At 43.7% G+C, this 14,641-nt stretch overlaps 1 protein-coding gene across 1 annotated transcript in view; it reads left to right on the top strand.

Annotated features, from left to right (window-relative positions):
• Window positions 1-294: 294 nt before the first annotated feature.
• Window positions 295-14,641, top strand: part of Fam227a (family with sequence similarity 227 member A) — a 58,086-nt gene continuing 43,739 nt past the window's right edge. The window contains exons 1-5 of the mRNA XM_074084887.1: window positions 295-457; window positions 3,357-3,594; window positions 5,793-5,875; window positions 11,157-11,226; window positions 11,962-12,038. Of these exons, the coding sequence (XP_073940988.1) occupies window positions 3,453-3,594; window positions 5,793-5,875; window positions 11,157-11,226; window positions 11,962-12,038 (372 nt within the window). The 5' untranslated portion in view covers window positions 295-457; window positions 3,357-3,452. The remainder of the gene's footprint in view (window positions 458-3,356; window positions 3,595-5,792; window positions 5,876-11,156; window positions 11,227-11,961; window positions 12,039-14,641) is intronic.

The raw sequence follows: 14,641 nt of genomic DNA, 5'->3' as shown, positions 1-14,641 counted from the left end.
CCTTCGGTGCGTTAAGTAGATAAGACAAATAATAAAAAGAACACATCTTTTGGACTCGTTTATATTCTTCGTGCTATAGACTAGGACGAGAAACTACAATCATCCCCCCAACACAAACACATTGATCTGGTCCGCAAGGGCACTGCTGCCGTCACCCTGGTAACGGCGTCTGGCTGCTACTCCCCGAGATTGCCACAGTTCCATTGTTGAGCGATAGTGAAAGTAGTGACTGTGCCCGGCGTTTCTTGGACAACGCCAGGACTCACAGTAGCAAAATGGGCCTCAACCTTCCCCCGCTCCCCTCCTCCCCCCGCCCCGGCCATAAAGCAAAGGGCGCCCCTTCCTGGTGGATGTGGGGTTGCGGGTGCCCGGTGTCCGTCCAGAACTTGGCGAGGTCCCCAGCCCGACCGGTGGCGGAACACGCCTGGAGTTGGTCGAATTCCGCTGATGCTTCCAGGTAAGACCATGATCCCCCCCTAGCGGCAGTGCACAAGCTCGGACCAGGCTCCCCTCCCCCTCACCCCCCCAACACACACACCCTCAGGCTCCTTGGCTTCTACAAACAAGGGAAACTGAGGCCCAAGGACCGCCCAGTGTGCAAGGGGCAGAGAACTGGAAACTGCAGATATTCCAAAGTCCTACAAGCATGTATTATTAGCTCCATTGGTAAATGAAGAAACCCAGGTCACTGGCTGCCTGGTGAGTGTACCGATCATCCTTTGCAGTGAGGAGGGCCAGGACCCAGGGGTCTCTGTCCCCATGCTCAGTTCTCCTCCAAGTACACTGCACTGCATTAGAAGGGAGAGTTTCACATCCTAGATCCAAAATCAGCACGGACTACAATAGAGACGTTAAGCAGCTACATAATTTGTGAAAATTCTAGTAAGCTATGATTTTAAAAAGTGAAAACAAAAGTTCATCAGAACAATTTTTTATTTAACTCCATGTGTCTATAATGTTAACACTTCAAGTAGAATCAATATTTTAAATTTGTGCTGCTGTGGTTTTAAAACTTACATTAGTTAAAACCAAAATTTACCTTCTTTAGTCACACAAACTCAAGGGCTCAGTTGTCATATGTGGCTAGTGGCTTCTGTGATGGCAGCACGAATGTAGCCTCTTCCCATCTTTCCAGTTTTGGCGTCCTCTGTTCCCCTTTATGGAGTCAATTCTGCTCTTCCTTCAGTCCCTTGACCTCTTCAACTAGGTCAAAACACACTAGTAGGTCATCTCATAGCACTGTTTACAATCCTGCAAAGCAGTAACTTCAGTTATAATCCATCATTCTAATACATAACTGTTTTCATGAATTATAATTTGTAACCATTTATGTAATATTTGAATTTTACAAGTCTCCCCCAATAGGACAGGGGTCAAGTCTGGTATAGCTTACTATCCTGTCCCCAGCAGGAGCACGCTGCTGGCCAGTGTGGGGTCTTCAATAAACAGTCAATGAAGGAAGGTTCAAATGTACAGGTGTCTGTCTAACTCTAAAGTCAACATGGTTTTTACAAGATAGAATATGTTAACTTTCTTTTTTTTTTTTTTTTGATGGCTCTGGGGTTTGAACTCAGGACCTCACACTTGCTAGGCAGGTGTTCTTACCACTTAAGCCACTCTGCCAGCCTTGAACATGTTAACTTTAAACAGAGGGCATTCAAATCTCAGCTGCTCCCAGCCTTTTTCTCCCACTCATCTGCCCCAGCAGTGCATAGCACAGGGCTTGCTATTCAATGAAGCCAGTTTCCTTCCTCCTCCTCCTCCCAAAGTAATGGCAATAAAAACTTAGCAACTTTCAGAGAATATTTATCCTTAAATGGTAGGATGAAAAATGCATCAGGGAACTGAACGTGTACTTTAAACATTTCTCTTCAGAAGCAAGCCATTCAGTTCTCCCACGAGGCATGAGTAATAATGTTAGGCTAAACCAAGAGGCTTCTTGACAGTCACCTAAGCCTGGCTTCTAGATTGCCGTTTTTTCTAGTTGTGCTGGGGAGTAGGTAGGAGGGAAATGAGAAGTCCTAAAGTGCATCTGCTTCTTCATACCCTTTCCCCCTTTGCCTGCATGAATAAAGATCAGGAAGAGAAGGGCAGAAAACAGTACTGACCTGGGCCTGGGCCAGCCTGGCCTGTGATCCAACTAACTGAGGATAGCCCGAGATAAGTAGCCTCTTTAGACCAGAAAGTGTGGTAAGTTAGGGTCAAATACTGAGAGATCGCTCCTCTGTCAGTGATTGGTACCTCAAGAATAATTCTCCTCATGTGGAAGCAAGTGCTTCCAGCTCAGTCTTCTAAGTGTGGAACAAAGGGATGAAAGCAGACCTTACGCTTCGTACAGGAGGTTGCTACTGGTGGCCTAGAGTAACTCGAGAGTGTTTCAGAAGATGTAGCACCTGGGCTGAGTGCCATAGATGAAAGAGCATGTTCCACAGCACTGAGAAATGAACAGCATAGCATGGTCAGGGACCAGGAAGAAGGTCAGTGGGTCAGGCATCTCGGATGCATAGATGGGGGAGAAAAGGACAGAGCAGAAGACTGAACTGGGGGAGAGGGAAGGAGAGTGTGGTTTAAGGGACCCTGGGTTAATTTTTCCACTAAGCCTGACTTTTGCCCTCCTATTCTATTAAGTATGAGCTGCTTGAGGGCACAATCTAAGTCTTAATCTAAGTCTTTGACTTCATTATAACTAGGTCTGGACTGGAGGGCCAACATATGGTAGGAATGAACCAATGGCCAATAAACCAGAACACAGGAGAACAGTCAGGCCAGAGAATTCCAGAGCGAGGGAGGAAGAGAGGTGATCGGTCCAGTTTTCCTGAGAGGAAGCAGAAAGGCCCAGGTAGATCTGGGGTCTCATGCTGGGAAGTGGACCCAGTGTCCTGGAATCACAACGTCTGAGAGCTGGAAAGGGTCTTGGAGTTGCCTACTCCAAATCTGCTTTTGCAGTTGAGGTTCTGTGAGGCCGAGAGATTTGGTTTCATTTCACTTTGGAAACTGACTTGCTGAGTGGTCTGGAGCCCTTGGGCTTTTTAGTTCTCTAGTCTTTCTTTTTAAAACTAGACTGGGTTCTATCATGGGTAGAGGAAGGGGTGGGCATCAGCAGGTTAAAAGAACAGGTGTATAAGCCTAGAGAGCCTCCATTAAGAATGGGCTTCACAGCAGAGCGCTGGCAGCTCACGCCTGTAAATCCTAGCCACTCGGGAGGCAGAGAGCAGGAGGATCGTGGTTCAAAGCCAGCCCTGATAAACAAAAGCCTTTCTTGGATGCCATGCCATCAGCCCTGCTTAGCAAGGGGGCGTGTTTGTCCTTCCCTATTGTGTTTTCTAAGATGGCTTTGTGCTATTTGTGACTTCCAGGAGGCTGATTGAACAAAAAACAAGATTGGCGTGGGAAAACAGCGTCTGTTAGATGTGGAAACTTTTTGCTTGCCAGTTTCTAAGGAATTTTGGATAATGGAGCATGTCAAGAAGATGGACGTTATCAATGTCACCACCTTTCCAATGATCCCAATAGATGAGCACCTGTCACTCTCACTCAGTGCACGGCAGGCTATGGAGAGCACCCTGAGGAAGAATTTACAGGACCATCCACCCTGTATCCTTCTGGTGGCGGCGCTGTAATCAGAGCAGACACACCTGATGAGTCATGAGGTGTACTTAGTACTTACATCCATGGTATGCGTACACGATACGCATGACTTACATACACTCATGAATTTTTCCCAAGTACTTCAGCCCTACCTACCTATTCTCTAGAAGAATGAGGCTGTGAAGGATTGTTTCACTGGAGTTTTTTTTCTTAAACTAATATAATTAGAAAGAGCTGGGAGGGAAGACATTCTGGATGTATTTTTTAGAAGAATGGGAAGAAAGAGGCAAAAAGTTCATTTTCATTATCTTCTCTTTCCTTCTACCTTCCAAAGAATTGAGATTATAGTTTCGACAGATAGCAGCTAGGAAGTCACAGGCCTGCCCTCTGTCCCCAGAAAAACAAGCTTACAACCCAGCTTTCTCGTTTTTCACTCTGGTTGGCCTCACCTCTCCTCACCAGTCAGCCTTCTGCCTAAGCCCGGTGTTTGCCCCTCTCCCATGATCCAGGTTCTGCCACCATCTGCCATCCTTGGTCCTGTCTTCATTGATCCTCCTCTCACTTCTGAATTGTGTTCCAGCATTGAAGAAGCCCCTCTCTGGAAGGTTAGAGCCCATCCATCAAATACCATGCTCCGTTATGAATCAATCCTGGGCTCTCTGTCATATACCTTCAAGCCAGCTGCCACCAGACAAATTATATGTAGCACTCTTACCTTCCACACCTCTTCAAAAAACCCTTCTTCAGGCGCAGCAAGGTGTGAGCCCATCTGAATCTGCTTTGGGGTCTCACTTTGCTGGGCATTTTTCTAATGCCCCCTCTTTCTTCTTAATCCACCCTCCTCTCAATCAAATAATCTATTTTCCTTTCTGTGATTTGTCATGTCCCTGCTTGGCATCTTCACTTTTCAAGTGTTCTTTGATTGGTAAGAACACTCAAGGGTAATGGAAGTGAGGGTGAGCTCTGTCTTAGGTGGGAGGATCAGGAGGGACAGGATTACGGGGTTTAGACAAAGGCTATGTCCTAGCATATCCTATTCTGTCCAGTTCAGGCTATGACAGAAAATAAAAGCTAAGGTTGAGAGGATAACTGTACAATTGAACAGATTTCAGCAGAGATAAACCATGTCAAGATACCCTTTGACTCAGTCATCCCTTATGTGAAAATCTCTCTTAAAGAAATATTCCAAAATTTGAAACGGTCCTCTGCTCAACCACGTGTATCACAGCATTATTTATATTTTCAAAAAGTTAGAGCTAAAATGTCAATAGCCAAGGAACAGTTAGTATTTTTTAATATGCATATTGTAAATGGATTAGTATTATGTCATTGAAAATAATTATAAGGAAGATCATTTAGCTATATGGAAAATTCTCAAATAGTGGAAGAAAAGTCAGGGAGGTAAAAACAGGCATCCACTGAGATTGTAGTTATATACAAAAAAAAGTATCTATGTTAAAAAAAACTTGAAAGTCCAGCTATTCAGGAGGTGGCGATAAGAAGGCTCACAGTTTAGGCCACAGGGCAAAAAGTTAGCAAGACCCCATCTCAGCAAGCAGGCTGGTCATGGTATCTGTAATCCCAGCTACTTAGGAGGCATAGGTAGAAAGATTATGGTCCATGGCCAGCCCCACGCAGACACGTGAGCTGCTAAACAAAAAGCTAAAACAAAAAAAGGGGAGAGGGCATGGCTCAGGTAAAGTGCCTGCCCAGACTAGCAAGTGTGAGGCCCTGAGTCTAACCCCTAGTATTATTCCCCAACCCCAAGAAAAATTATAGCAGGAAAGCCAGGCTTGGATGGTGCACACCTGTAATCCCAGCTACTTACAGGGTTGAGGCAAGAGAATTGCAAGTTCAAGGGAAGTGGTAAAGACCCTGCCCACCTCTCCCCTACCTCCCCTACCCCCACCAAAAAAGAAACCCTGGAAGGAAATCCCCCAGATTCTAACAGAGTTGTTGGGATGGTGGCATTCTGGATGGTTCTTTTTTTCCTTTTTTCAATCTTCTGAGGTGCCTTACAATATGGTCAACTTTTGTTTATAATCCATGAAGCAGCTCACTTCAAACAACATAGAGTATGTGAATGTTTGCATAGGAAATAAGTGGAAAGACAGTGTTGACAGGGTCACCCTCCTGCCTGGGGAACCCCTCCTGTTGTGTAACCACCTCCCTAAGAGACTTTCCTTAGCAGACTCGCCTCCCAGCATGCCTTGTTGGCTCCATGCACCAGGCAAACCAAAAGATGGCTGAAGTAGACGTGAGATTCAACATGATGGCTAACAGCCTGGTGAGTGACAGGGGCTCGAGCTGAGGCGAGGCCTCTGCAAAGGAAGGGTCTGAGGGTCGTGAGGGGTTGCAGTGCCCTGGGGTCTTGTCCATTTATTTAAAGGCATGTTTGCACAATTGAGGTCTCAAAATTAATTTTTAAAAAAATAGACTATTTTTAGAGAAGTTTGTTTTGTTTTAGCAGTACTGGGATTTGAACTCAGGGTTATCATGCTTGCTAGGCAGGCACTCTACCACTTGAGCCACACCTCCAGCCCTAGAAAAAATTTTAAGTTCACAGAAAAATGAAGTAAAAAGTACAGCTTTCCTATGTCTCCACCCTCATACATGCACAGACTCCCCCACCAACTTTTCACACCTGGGTAATGTTACGACCAATAAGTCTACATTGATACACCATTGTCACCCTACACTATAGTTTACATTAGGAAGCATTGGATTACATTATTCTTGGTGCTGTACATTCTTTGAGTCTGAGGTACTACATCCTGACATAATGACATGTACCTATTCTGCCATACAGAATAGTTTCACTGTCTTAAAACTCCTTTGCACTCTGCCTGTCCACCTCTCCTTACTCCCTAATGCCCTGGTCTTCTCAGATCTTTTTACTGTCTGCATGATTTTACATCTTCCAGAACATCAAATAGTTGGAATCATACATTACATAGAGTCTTCACATTGGCTTCTTTCACTCAGTAATGTGGATGTAAGGTTCTTTCATGTCTTTTCATGACTTGATAGTTTGTTCTTCGTAGGGTTCAATAATATTCCACTGTATGGATGGACCACAGTGTATGTATTTACTCCCCTATGCAGGGATATGTTGGTTGCTTCCAAGTTTTGACAAGTAAGAATAAAGCAGCTGTAAACATCCCTGTACGGGGTTTTGTGTCAGTGTAAATTTTTAGCTCCTTTGGGTAAACACCAAGGGGCACAATCATTGAATCATACACTAAGAGTATGTTTCAATTAGTAAGAAAATCACCAAACTCTCTTCAAGTGTTGCCTTCCCACCAGCAACAGATAAGAGTTCCTGTTGCTCCACATCCTCACCAGCAGTTGGTGGTGTTGGTGTTTGACTTTTGGCCATTCTACAACGTGTGTAGTGCTAACCCTTGTTGTTTTAGTTTGCATTTCTCCAGTGGCCTGTGATGCGACACACCTTTGTGTATGCTTATTTGCCACCTGTATGTCTTCTTCAGTGAGGTATCTATTAAGGTCTTAGGCCCATTTTTTTAACTGGATTATTTGTTTTCTTATTGTTGAGTTTAAAGAGTCATTTGTTTATCTGGATATCAATCTTTTGTAGATGTATCTTTTGCAAATATTTTATACCAGTTTGAGGCTTGTCACTTCATTTTCTTGACAGTATCCTTTGGGAGAGCAGAAAAATTACATTTTAATGAAACCCAGTTTATTAATTCCTTCTTCTATGGATTATGCCTTTGGTGGCACAGTTAAAAAGTCTTTTCCAATCCCCAGGTCATCTAGGTTTTCTTCTGTGCTATCTTCCATGGGTTTTATAGTTTTGCAATTTACCTTAGGTTTGTGAACCATCTTGAGTTAATTTTTTTTGACCACCAGACTTTTTAACTCTGATAGCTGCCCATACTGACTTTCCAGCAACTCATCAGTGACAGAGTATTTTCTTAGTAGTTCCAGAAGAGGCTGGGTTTCTGCTCTTTGAGTTGTGATTCTCTGTGTCTGCCTATCTGTCCCTCCAGCTTTGATACAGCAATTTGCTCTATAGCTGTGGCTCTCTAAAAGGCTAAGAAGAGTTTATTTTTCAGTTTGTTGCACTTTCTACTTGATAGGACAGAGTGGTGACTTCTGAGCTCTTTACATGCTGAACTGCAAACTAGTGATCTAAAGGTTACTTTTGATTGACTTTTATAGAAAATATAAAATAAGCCCTCCAATAATTCTTATATACACAGATGTAGGAGGCAGTTGTGTGAGTCACAGTCATATTGCACAACTCCTGCAAGACGCAAGGACAGTGATACCAGACATCTGTGTCTTTTTGGCTGGCTTTAACTTTGGCACAAATGTGTATTTGGTTTTTGTTTTAAACACTAATTAAGAAATATGAGGCACAAATCCAAAAGTCTTTGCAAAATAGACGTTTGGGCATTTGAAAATCAGAACAACAGAGTCATATCCACTGACCACATCACTACTGAGGGCCTCACGGTATCCACTATGTCATTGGGAAAGTCATTCCGCATGGAGAGTCGGTGATTTCACTTGCCTCACTCCACACCTGGCAGCTGTGAGGAGATGTTGATACAGATTTACTTTTGGGGGATCCTGTGTGCTGTGGGCAAGTTTGCACTCTAACCTGCAGGGTTTCCATCACTGGAGGTCACATACTGGCAGTCTGGGTCCAACTCTGGGTTTCCCCTGTTTTCATCGGTCACCCAAGGCAGGCTTTACACCATTCTATACAGCAGTCATAAACTGGCGTTAAAGAGCAGTAGCTCATTTGATCACAGCATGAGCTCCAGTGCACCACTGTCCCCTCTGCTCCTGACTATCCATGTAGGTCTTACCTTTGTCCTGTGTCACTCCTTTGTTACCAGTTACAGTGTCTTCAAATGCAATGCAAGGGACTCAGACTGGATAAACCAAGCCCTTTGTGACTAGTACAATTCTGTGGTTCAAGAGGAGACCTTCTCTGTGAGTCCCCCTTGGTTTGATCCATTATGCTTTCCTGGCTCTCCTCCCCATCCCCCTCCCCCTCCCTCCCCTTTTCTCTCCCATTACTTTTCCCTGCCTTTTGGTCTTCCTTAACCCAGTTCCTTGACTTCCTGCCATTTCACTGCACCTGAACTCTCTCAGGCCTTGAAGCACTGCATTTTGCTTTCTACCAAGTGCCTCTCCTCCAGGATCCTGACCTCATGATTTGCCTCCACAATTTTTAGCTTCCTCAACCAAGCTTTTCTAGTACTGACTTTTGGAGTTATTCTGCTCTTGCATCAATCTTTTTGTTATATTAAATTTTTTTTTAAATAGCAAGGTAATACATGCTTGTACTCAAATACTCAAACCATCTACAAATATATACATGGAAGTGAAAGCCATCTTCCCCATACCCATTTACTTCCCTAGAAGAAACATTGCTGATCCTATGGCAAGTATCCTTCCAGAACTTTTTAGGTCATTATTTTCATAGGTATCACATCCTTTGGTTTATTATTTTTTCTCTTTTTTAAATACAAGCAGAATCAACCATAAATATTATTTTGAAACCTGCTTTTGTTTTCTCTTATTTATTTATTTATTTATTTATTAGCATAAATTCCTCTTGGAAAATTTTCAGCCAGTACTATTGACATTCTATAGGTTGCATGTAGCATAATTTATTTGTCTCCTGATGATAAAGATCTCAGCAACATTTTGACCTCAGTGAACATATGACTATGTCTGTGCATGTATCTTAGGGCTCATTTGTAAGTGTTTCTTCAGGATAGAACCCTACAAGAAAGATTAAATTTCGATACATATGGTCAAATTGTTTTTCACATGAGGGGAACTATTCTTTACTTGTGCAGTAGGGAGACTGTTAGATCACTACCCCACCATTGAGAGCTTAGAATCAAATTGTGACTAAAAGGCACCAGTGGCTCACACCTGTAATCCTATAGGCTGAGATAAGGAGGATTGCAGTTTGAGGCCAGCCCAGGCAAATAGTTGGAGAGATCCCATTTCCAAAATAACCAGAGCAAAATGGACTGGAAGTGTGACTCAAGCAGTAGAGTGTATGCTTTGCAAGATTAAAGCCCTAAAGCCCTGAATTCAAACTCCAGTTCCACCAAAAAAAAAAAAAAAAAAAAAAAAAAGCAACACACGCAGTCAATTTGGAATAATTCCACATAGGGTGCTCTATCTGCCTGTGTGGTCATTTATTTGTGAGAGAGGGGGCAGCAATTGATATGCAGGTTCTTGAATAGGACTGTCAGAGCTTAACTTCCTGCTCTACACTAGGTAAATGATTTAACTTTCAAATTCCTGGCAGGTATGACAATAATACATCTGCCTTACATGGTTGTCACAGGAGTCATGAGTTTAAACTCATGCACACCCTTAGCTCAGGGCTTAGAAGAGCACCTGGCTCACAAGAGGAACATTCTCTGTATAAATGCACAGAAAAGAAGTCTGGATGAGTCTACAGGGTCTGCTCTGGAAAGTGGGGGGGGGGGAGGATGTAAAACTTTTTTTTTACTCCATATATCATATCATATCATATCATATTATATTACTTTTATAATATCTGGATATTTTTAAATGATGTAATGTATATGTCCTTTCTGTTGTTTTTTAATAATAACTTTTAAAACCAGGAGAAAGAATGAATAATCCTCCCCAAACAGAATATGGTGGGAGCCTGCTCAGCTTTGACACTGCTCCTTGAGTGGCCTTGGTTGCTGGTTGGAACCAGGACAGGGCTGTCAGGAGCAGCCTTGAGTCTCCATGTGACCATGAGGAAGGGATGGGATCCCTTGCTTGTCCTTCCTGCTCCTCTGCCCAGGAAGCTGCTCAGATCTTTTGGTCCTAACTGCTTGCTGCCACCAGAACCCATGTCTACCCTCTTTGAGCCACCACTCAAAGTGGTGCCACTTCTCCTGACTCAGCACTACAACCAGACTGATTTCTCCAGCCTCCATTCGCCTTGGGAGGTGGCATCCAGCACCTGGCTTATAGATAGCTCTCTCATCCAAGCACTGTGCTGGCTCTCAATTGATAATCAGTACAGTGCAAGGGTCCTGATAAGTCACTTTCCTTTCTTTCTCTTAAGTGTGTGTATGTGGAGTCAGGGAGAACTTTCTTGAGAGGTCATGGGTGTGCTGCTTGATAATACTTAACTGTAGGGTGCAGCCCTATCTGAAAACCCCTGTGCTAGTGTTTTTAAATTCACCAAACATTTTCTCTCTGACCATTGTAGGGGCCCTGGAAGGTAGGTAATAGTTACCCTCTTTTACAGAAAGATTAAACTATGGCTTATAACAGGTGGGGCTATGATCAGAACCCTGTTCCAAATCCTGTACTCCTTGGAGGGCATGGGTGTGGGAGATGTATTGGTGACACTTGGAGTGTATCAGTGACACCGATGACCATAGTGCCTACCACCTAGGGGAAGAGAGGAGGTACTGGCCACAGACTTTGCTTCAGGCCTCTTAGGCACCAATGAGGAGAAAGGCCTGGTTCCTGCCCCCCACCCTCCCTCAGGATCTGCGTCAGTCCCTAATGTCCCATTTTGTTTCTTCTGGTTTTTAAAGGCAATTGAGAAATATGAATTGGAGAAGAGTGCTTTAAAAGAGAAAAGTCGCAGCGGCCCAGCAGACAGAGGCAAAAACCCTTGCTCATAGCTGTGATTTTGTTCTTTCTTTCATTTTTTTAATCGTTTTTACATTTACTCACATGTGTATACCTTGTTTGGGCCACCTTCCTCCCCCACCCTGCCCTTGGTGCTCTTGTGGGGTTTGAATTGTTTAGTTTTGATTTTTTTTTTAGTTTTTTGTTTTGGTTTGTTTTGTTTTTATGTTTCGTGGTGCTGGGGACGGAACCAGGGCCTTGCACATGCTGAGTAAGTGCTCCAACCCCTGAGCTGCACCCCCAGCCTTGATTTTTTTTTAGTTTTCGAAGTGCAATAGAGTTAAGATTCCAGGCTTCTAGATGAGTATATATTTTTGTCCTCTTCTGAAAGAGTCTTAAATCTGACTTCCTGATGTTGGGCTAGGAAGGAGGGAGGGACAGGACCATGCAGGGAACACCTACTATGTGACACTTCCAAACCTTCATAATGCTCCACTTGGGAGGTAAGTGCCATTAAACATATTTCCTAGCTGAGGAAACAGGCCTGGGGAGCACAACCACGTACATAAAGGCGTGCGGTTCTCGCTCTAAGCAGACAGGGAGGGGACCCTCGTGAGTCAGTGACACAGTTGGGATCTAGTGAGGCCAGCAGCATGCGTGTCATCTGGCAGCTCAGGTCCAACCACGAGTCCCAGTTATAATTATCACTAGCAGCAGCCACGGCCTATGGTTCCTCTTTTCTGATTCTCTTCCTCCATTCTTCAGTAGTCAAGAAACCAAGAAAAGAGCCCTTTTCCTGCAAAGGCTCCGAAGTCCGGAATTCCAAGTCTGCCCTGATGAAAAGGGTAAGGTGATGAGTGCTGTGCCTGTTTCTCACTGGTTTCTACTGGGCCTGAAATAGTTTTATTCCCGGGTTGGGAAACTTAGTGCCTGGATGGTGATTCTGATAGAAAAGCACAGTTCCCTTTTTCAAAGATCTTATAATTGTTTTTGGTAATTCCAAAATTTCTCACAACACCCTCAAAAGGGCAGAGCTCGGCCCATCCTCAGAAAGGGGGTGTTTTTAGAACTGAGGTGTTTCCCCTTAGAACAGTGCCCTTGGGTCTCACTCAGAGACCCTGCAGCACAGCACAGTTCAAACACCCAAGGTTCAGGATGTGAGCTAGCTGACAGATGTGGCCAGGATTGTGCAGCTTGTTGGAAGGGCTTGGCTTCCTGATTAGTTCTCTGACCAGGCCAGGCCCCTCTGCTGCCCCTCCAGCAGCCATCTGGTACCACCCCACAGTCACTGCAGTTAAGACTTTCCCCCGGTGCTGGGGTGTAGCTCAGTGGCAGCAATACAAAGCAAAAAAATATATATTGTAGGCCCCAAAGTGACCACACGGAGAGGAGTGATCTGGCCAAGAGATTCTTTATTGCTGGGTGGGAAAGGGAGAGAGCCGAGAGAGAGAGAGAGAGAGAGAGAGAGAGAGAGAGAGAGAGAGAGAAGGGCAGGGGCTTAAATACCCCTTAGTGAGACTCGTTAGGATCTTATGGTTCATGCTGATTGGAGGTTGGGGCAGAAGGAGGATTCAGGCTAGACTTGAGGCAGGACCGTAACCCTGGGAAACAGAAGCTTAAGGGTGCAGTAAGAACAAAAACCTATCGGCACCGTTATTGCCAACATTCCTCCCTTTTTTGTTTGTTAAGGAAGGGGGGCGTTGTGTTCGCTCTGGCTTCTTCGAGCTGGCAAGGGGCGGTGTAGGGGAAGGGAGGGTCAGTTGGCAAACAGTGTTGGGGTGCTGACCCTCATGATGGCGTACACCCAGGCTCCGAAAATGAAGATTTCCTCTTCCCTGAAGTTGATGAAGGTCCCTTGCAGCCACAGGTCATAAAGAGTCTCGAGCCAATCCTCCGCCTCCGCATGGTGGGTGTCAGCCAACTATCCTCGCGTTAGAGACGTTGGTATCCCTGGAGGTACAACTGGTTAAAGTTTTGATTAGCAATAGAGACATGTAGTGTGATACAAGGGAGGAACCTTAAGAATAGGAGAGCAAGAACATAGGCATCAGGATGGGCATTGGCCAGGAGAACCACTGTGAAATGTTGTTCCCTAGACAATTTCAAGAGTCCTCCAACTCCCTTCTCCATTTTTCTAATTGTTTCTTGAGCAGTGCGGCCATTGGGGGACCCATTGAGCTTGACAGCAGTGGGTGTCATGAGAATGACCAGATGAGAGCTGGTCCATCGAAGTCCCAATAGAGAGGGTAGAAGATCCTTTTTGGAGAACAAGATGCCCTGTTTTAACAGAAATTGTTATAGGGTGGGGCAGGATCTGGTTTGCATGCTCTCTGAGAAGTTCCCTGAGAAGACAGGTAGTCAGCCAGAGGAGCAGAGTCTGTTGGAGGCAAGTTTTCTAAGAGAAATGGGTGGCCATACGTTATCTAAGATCCAAATAGGAATATTAGGAGGAGCATAAAAAGGTGTCTGTTCAGGGACTACATACCTAGGGATCTAAATTCTGCAAAATCCTATAACTGCCAGGAAAGCTGTAAGCTGTCTTATGGTATGGGGGTTGGGAAACGGAAGATTGGATTGATGCATTTATGACTCAGGGAATGAGTGTCCCTTTAAGGCCACACCTAGGTAGGTGACCTGTGGGAGGCAGGGGCTGTCAGGATTTAAATGTAACCCTCTTGGATAAAAGAGAGCTTTAGCTCACTATTTTATATAAATTGACACTTTTAACTTTTTAAATGTTTGTACCATATTTAGATAAAGTATAACATAACACTGTTACAAGGTGGTCATTTAAGACACATAAGCAAATAGGTAAATGAACTCTGATTTAGTGGTACTTAAAGCTTGACAAGATCAGCAGAAAACACAAATAATTTCTTTGATAAAGTCTTTCTCTGTAATTTTTTTTGTAGCTGTTACAGCAGAACAATATTAAGATAACCTTATTATTTCATAGACATAGAGAATTTTATTTTAGTTTGACATGACCCTAAAAATCTTTTGGGCAACTCTTAGATTATATTCAACTTTAACTTTATCACACACCAAAGCTTTTATTATACACTTTTCAAACTTACTCAGACCTTCATACAACATACTAATCCCTTTGATGGTTTGTCCTCATCCTTCCTATTTGAAACAATCTTTAGGACAAACCCTTGTTTACAAAATCCCTTCTCATCCAAAAAACCATTCCTTTCTCCTTTAACTTCTCAAAAAATATATTTATTACCTATCTATATCCTTTCCAGTTGTTTACTTTGTAACTTGTATTTTAAAATTAACTTTTATAAGAATTTTAAATTTATTATAGGGGCTGGAGCAACTAATTAGTAGCCCTTATTGTTTTAAGGAATTTATGATAGGCATAAGGCCTCATGTCCCTCAGGCTTGAGGGGATATTGTTTTGGGTGTGGAATTGTGAGGGATTTTTGAGTTTTATTTGAAT

The sequence above is a fragment of the Castor canadensis genome, chromosome 8, assembly GCF_047511655.1.
Source record: "Castor canadensis chromosome 8, mCasCan1.hap1v2, whole genome shotgun sequence".
Classification (NCBI taxonomy): domain Eukaryota; kingdom Metazoa; phylum Chordata; class Mammalia; order Rodentia; family Castoridae; genus Castor; species Castor canadensis.
Note: the sequence above shows the minus strand (reverse complement) of the source record. Positions and strands in the feature narration are given on the sequence as shown.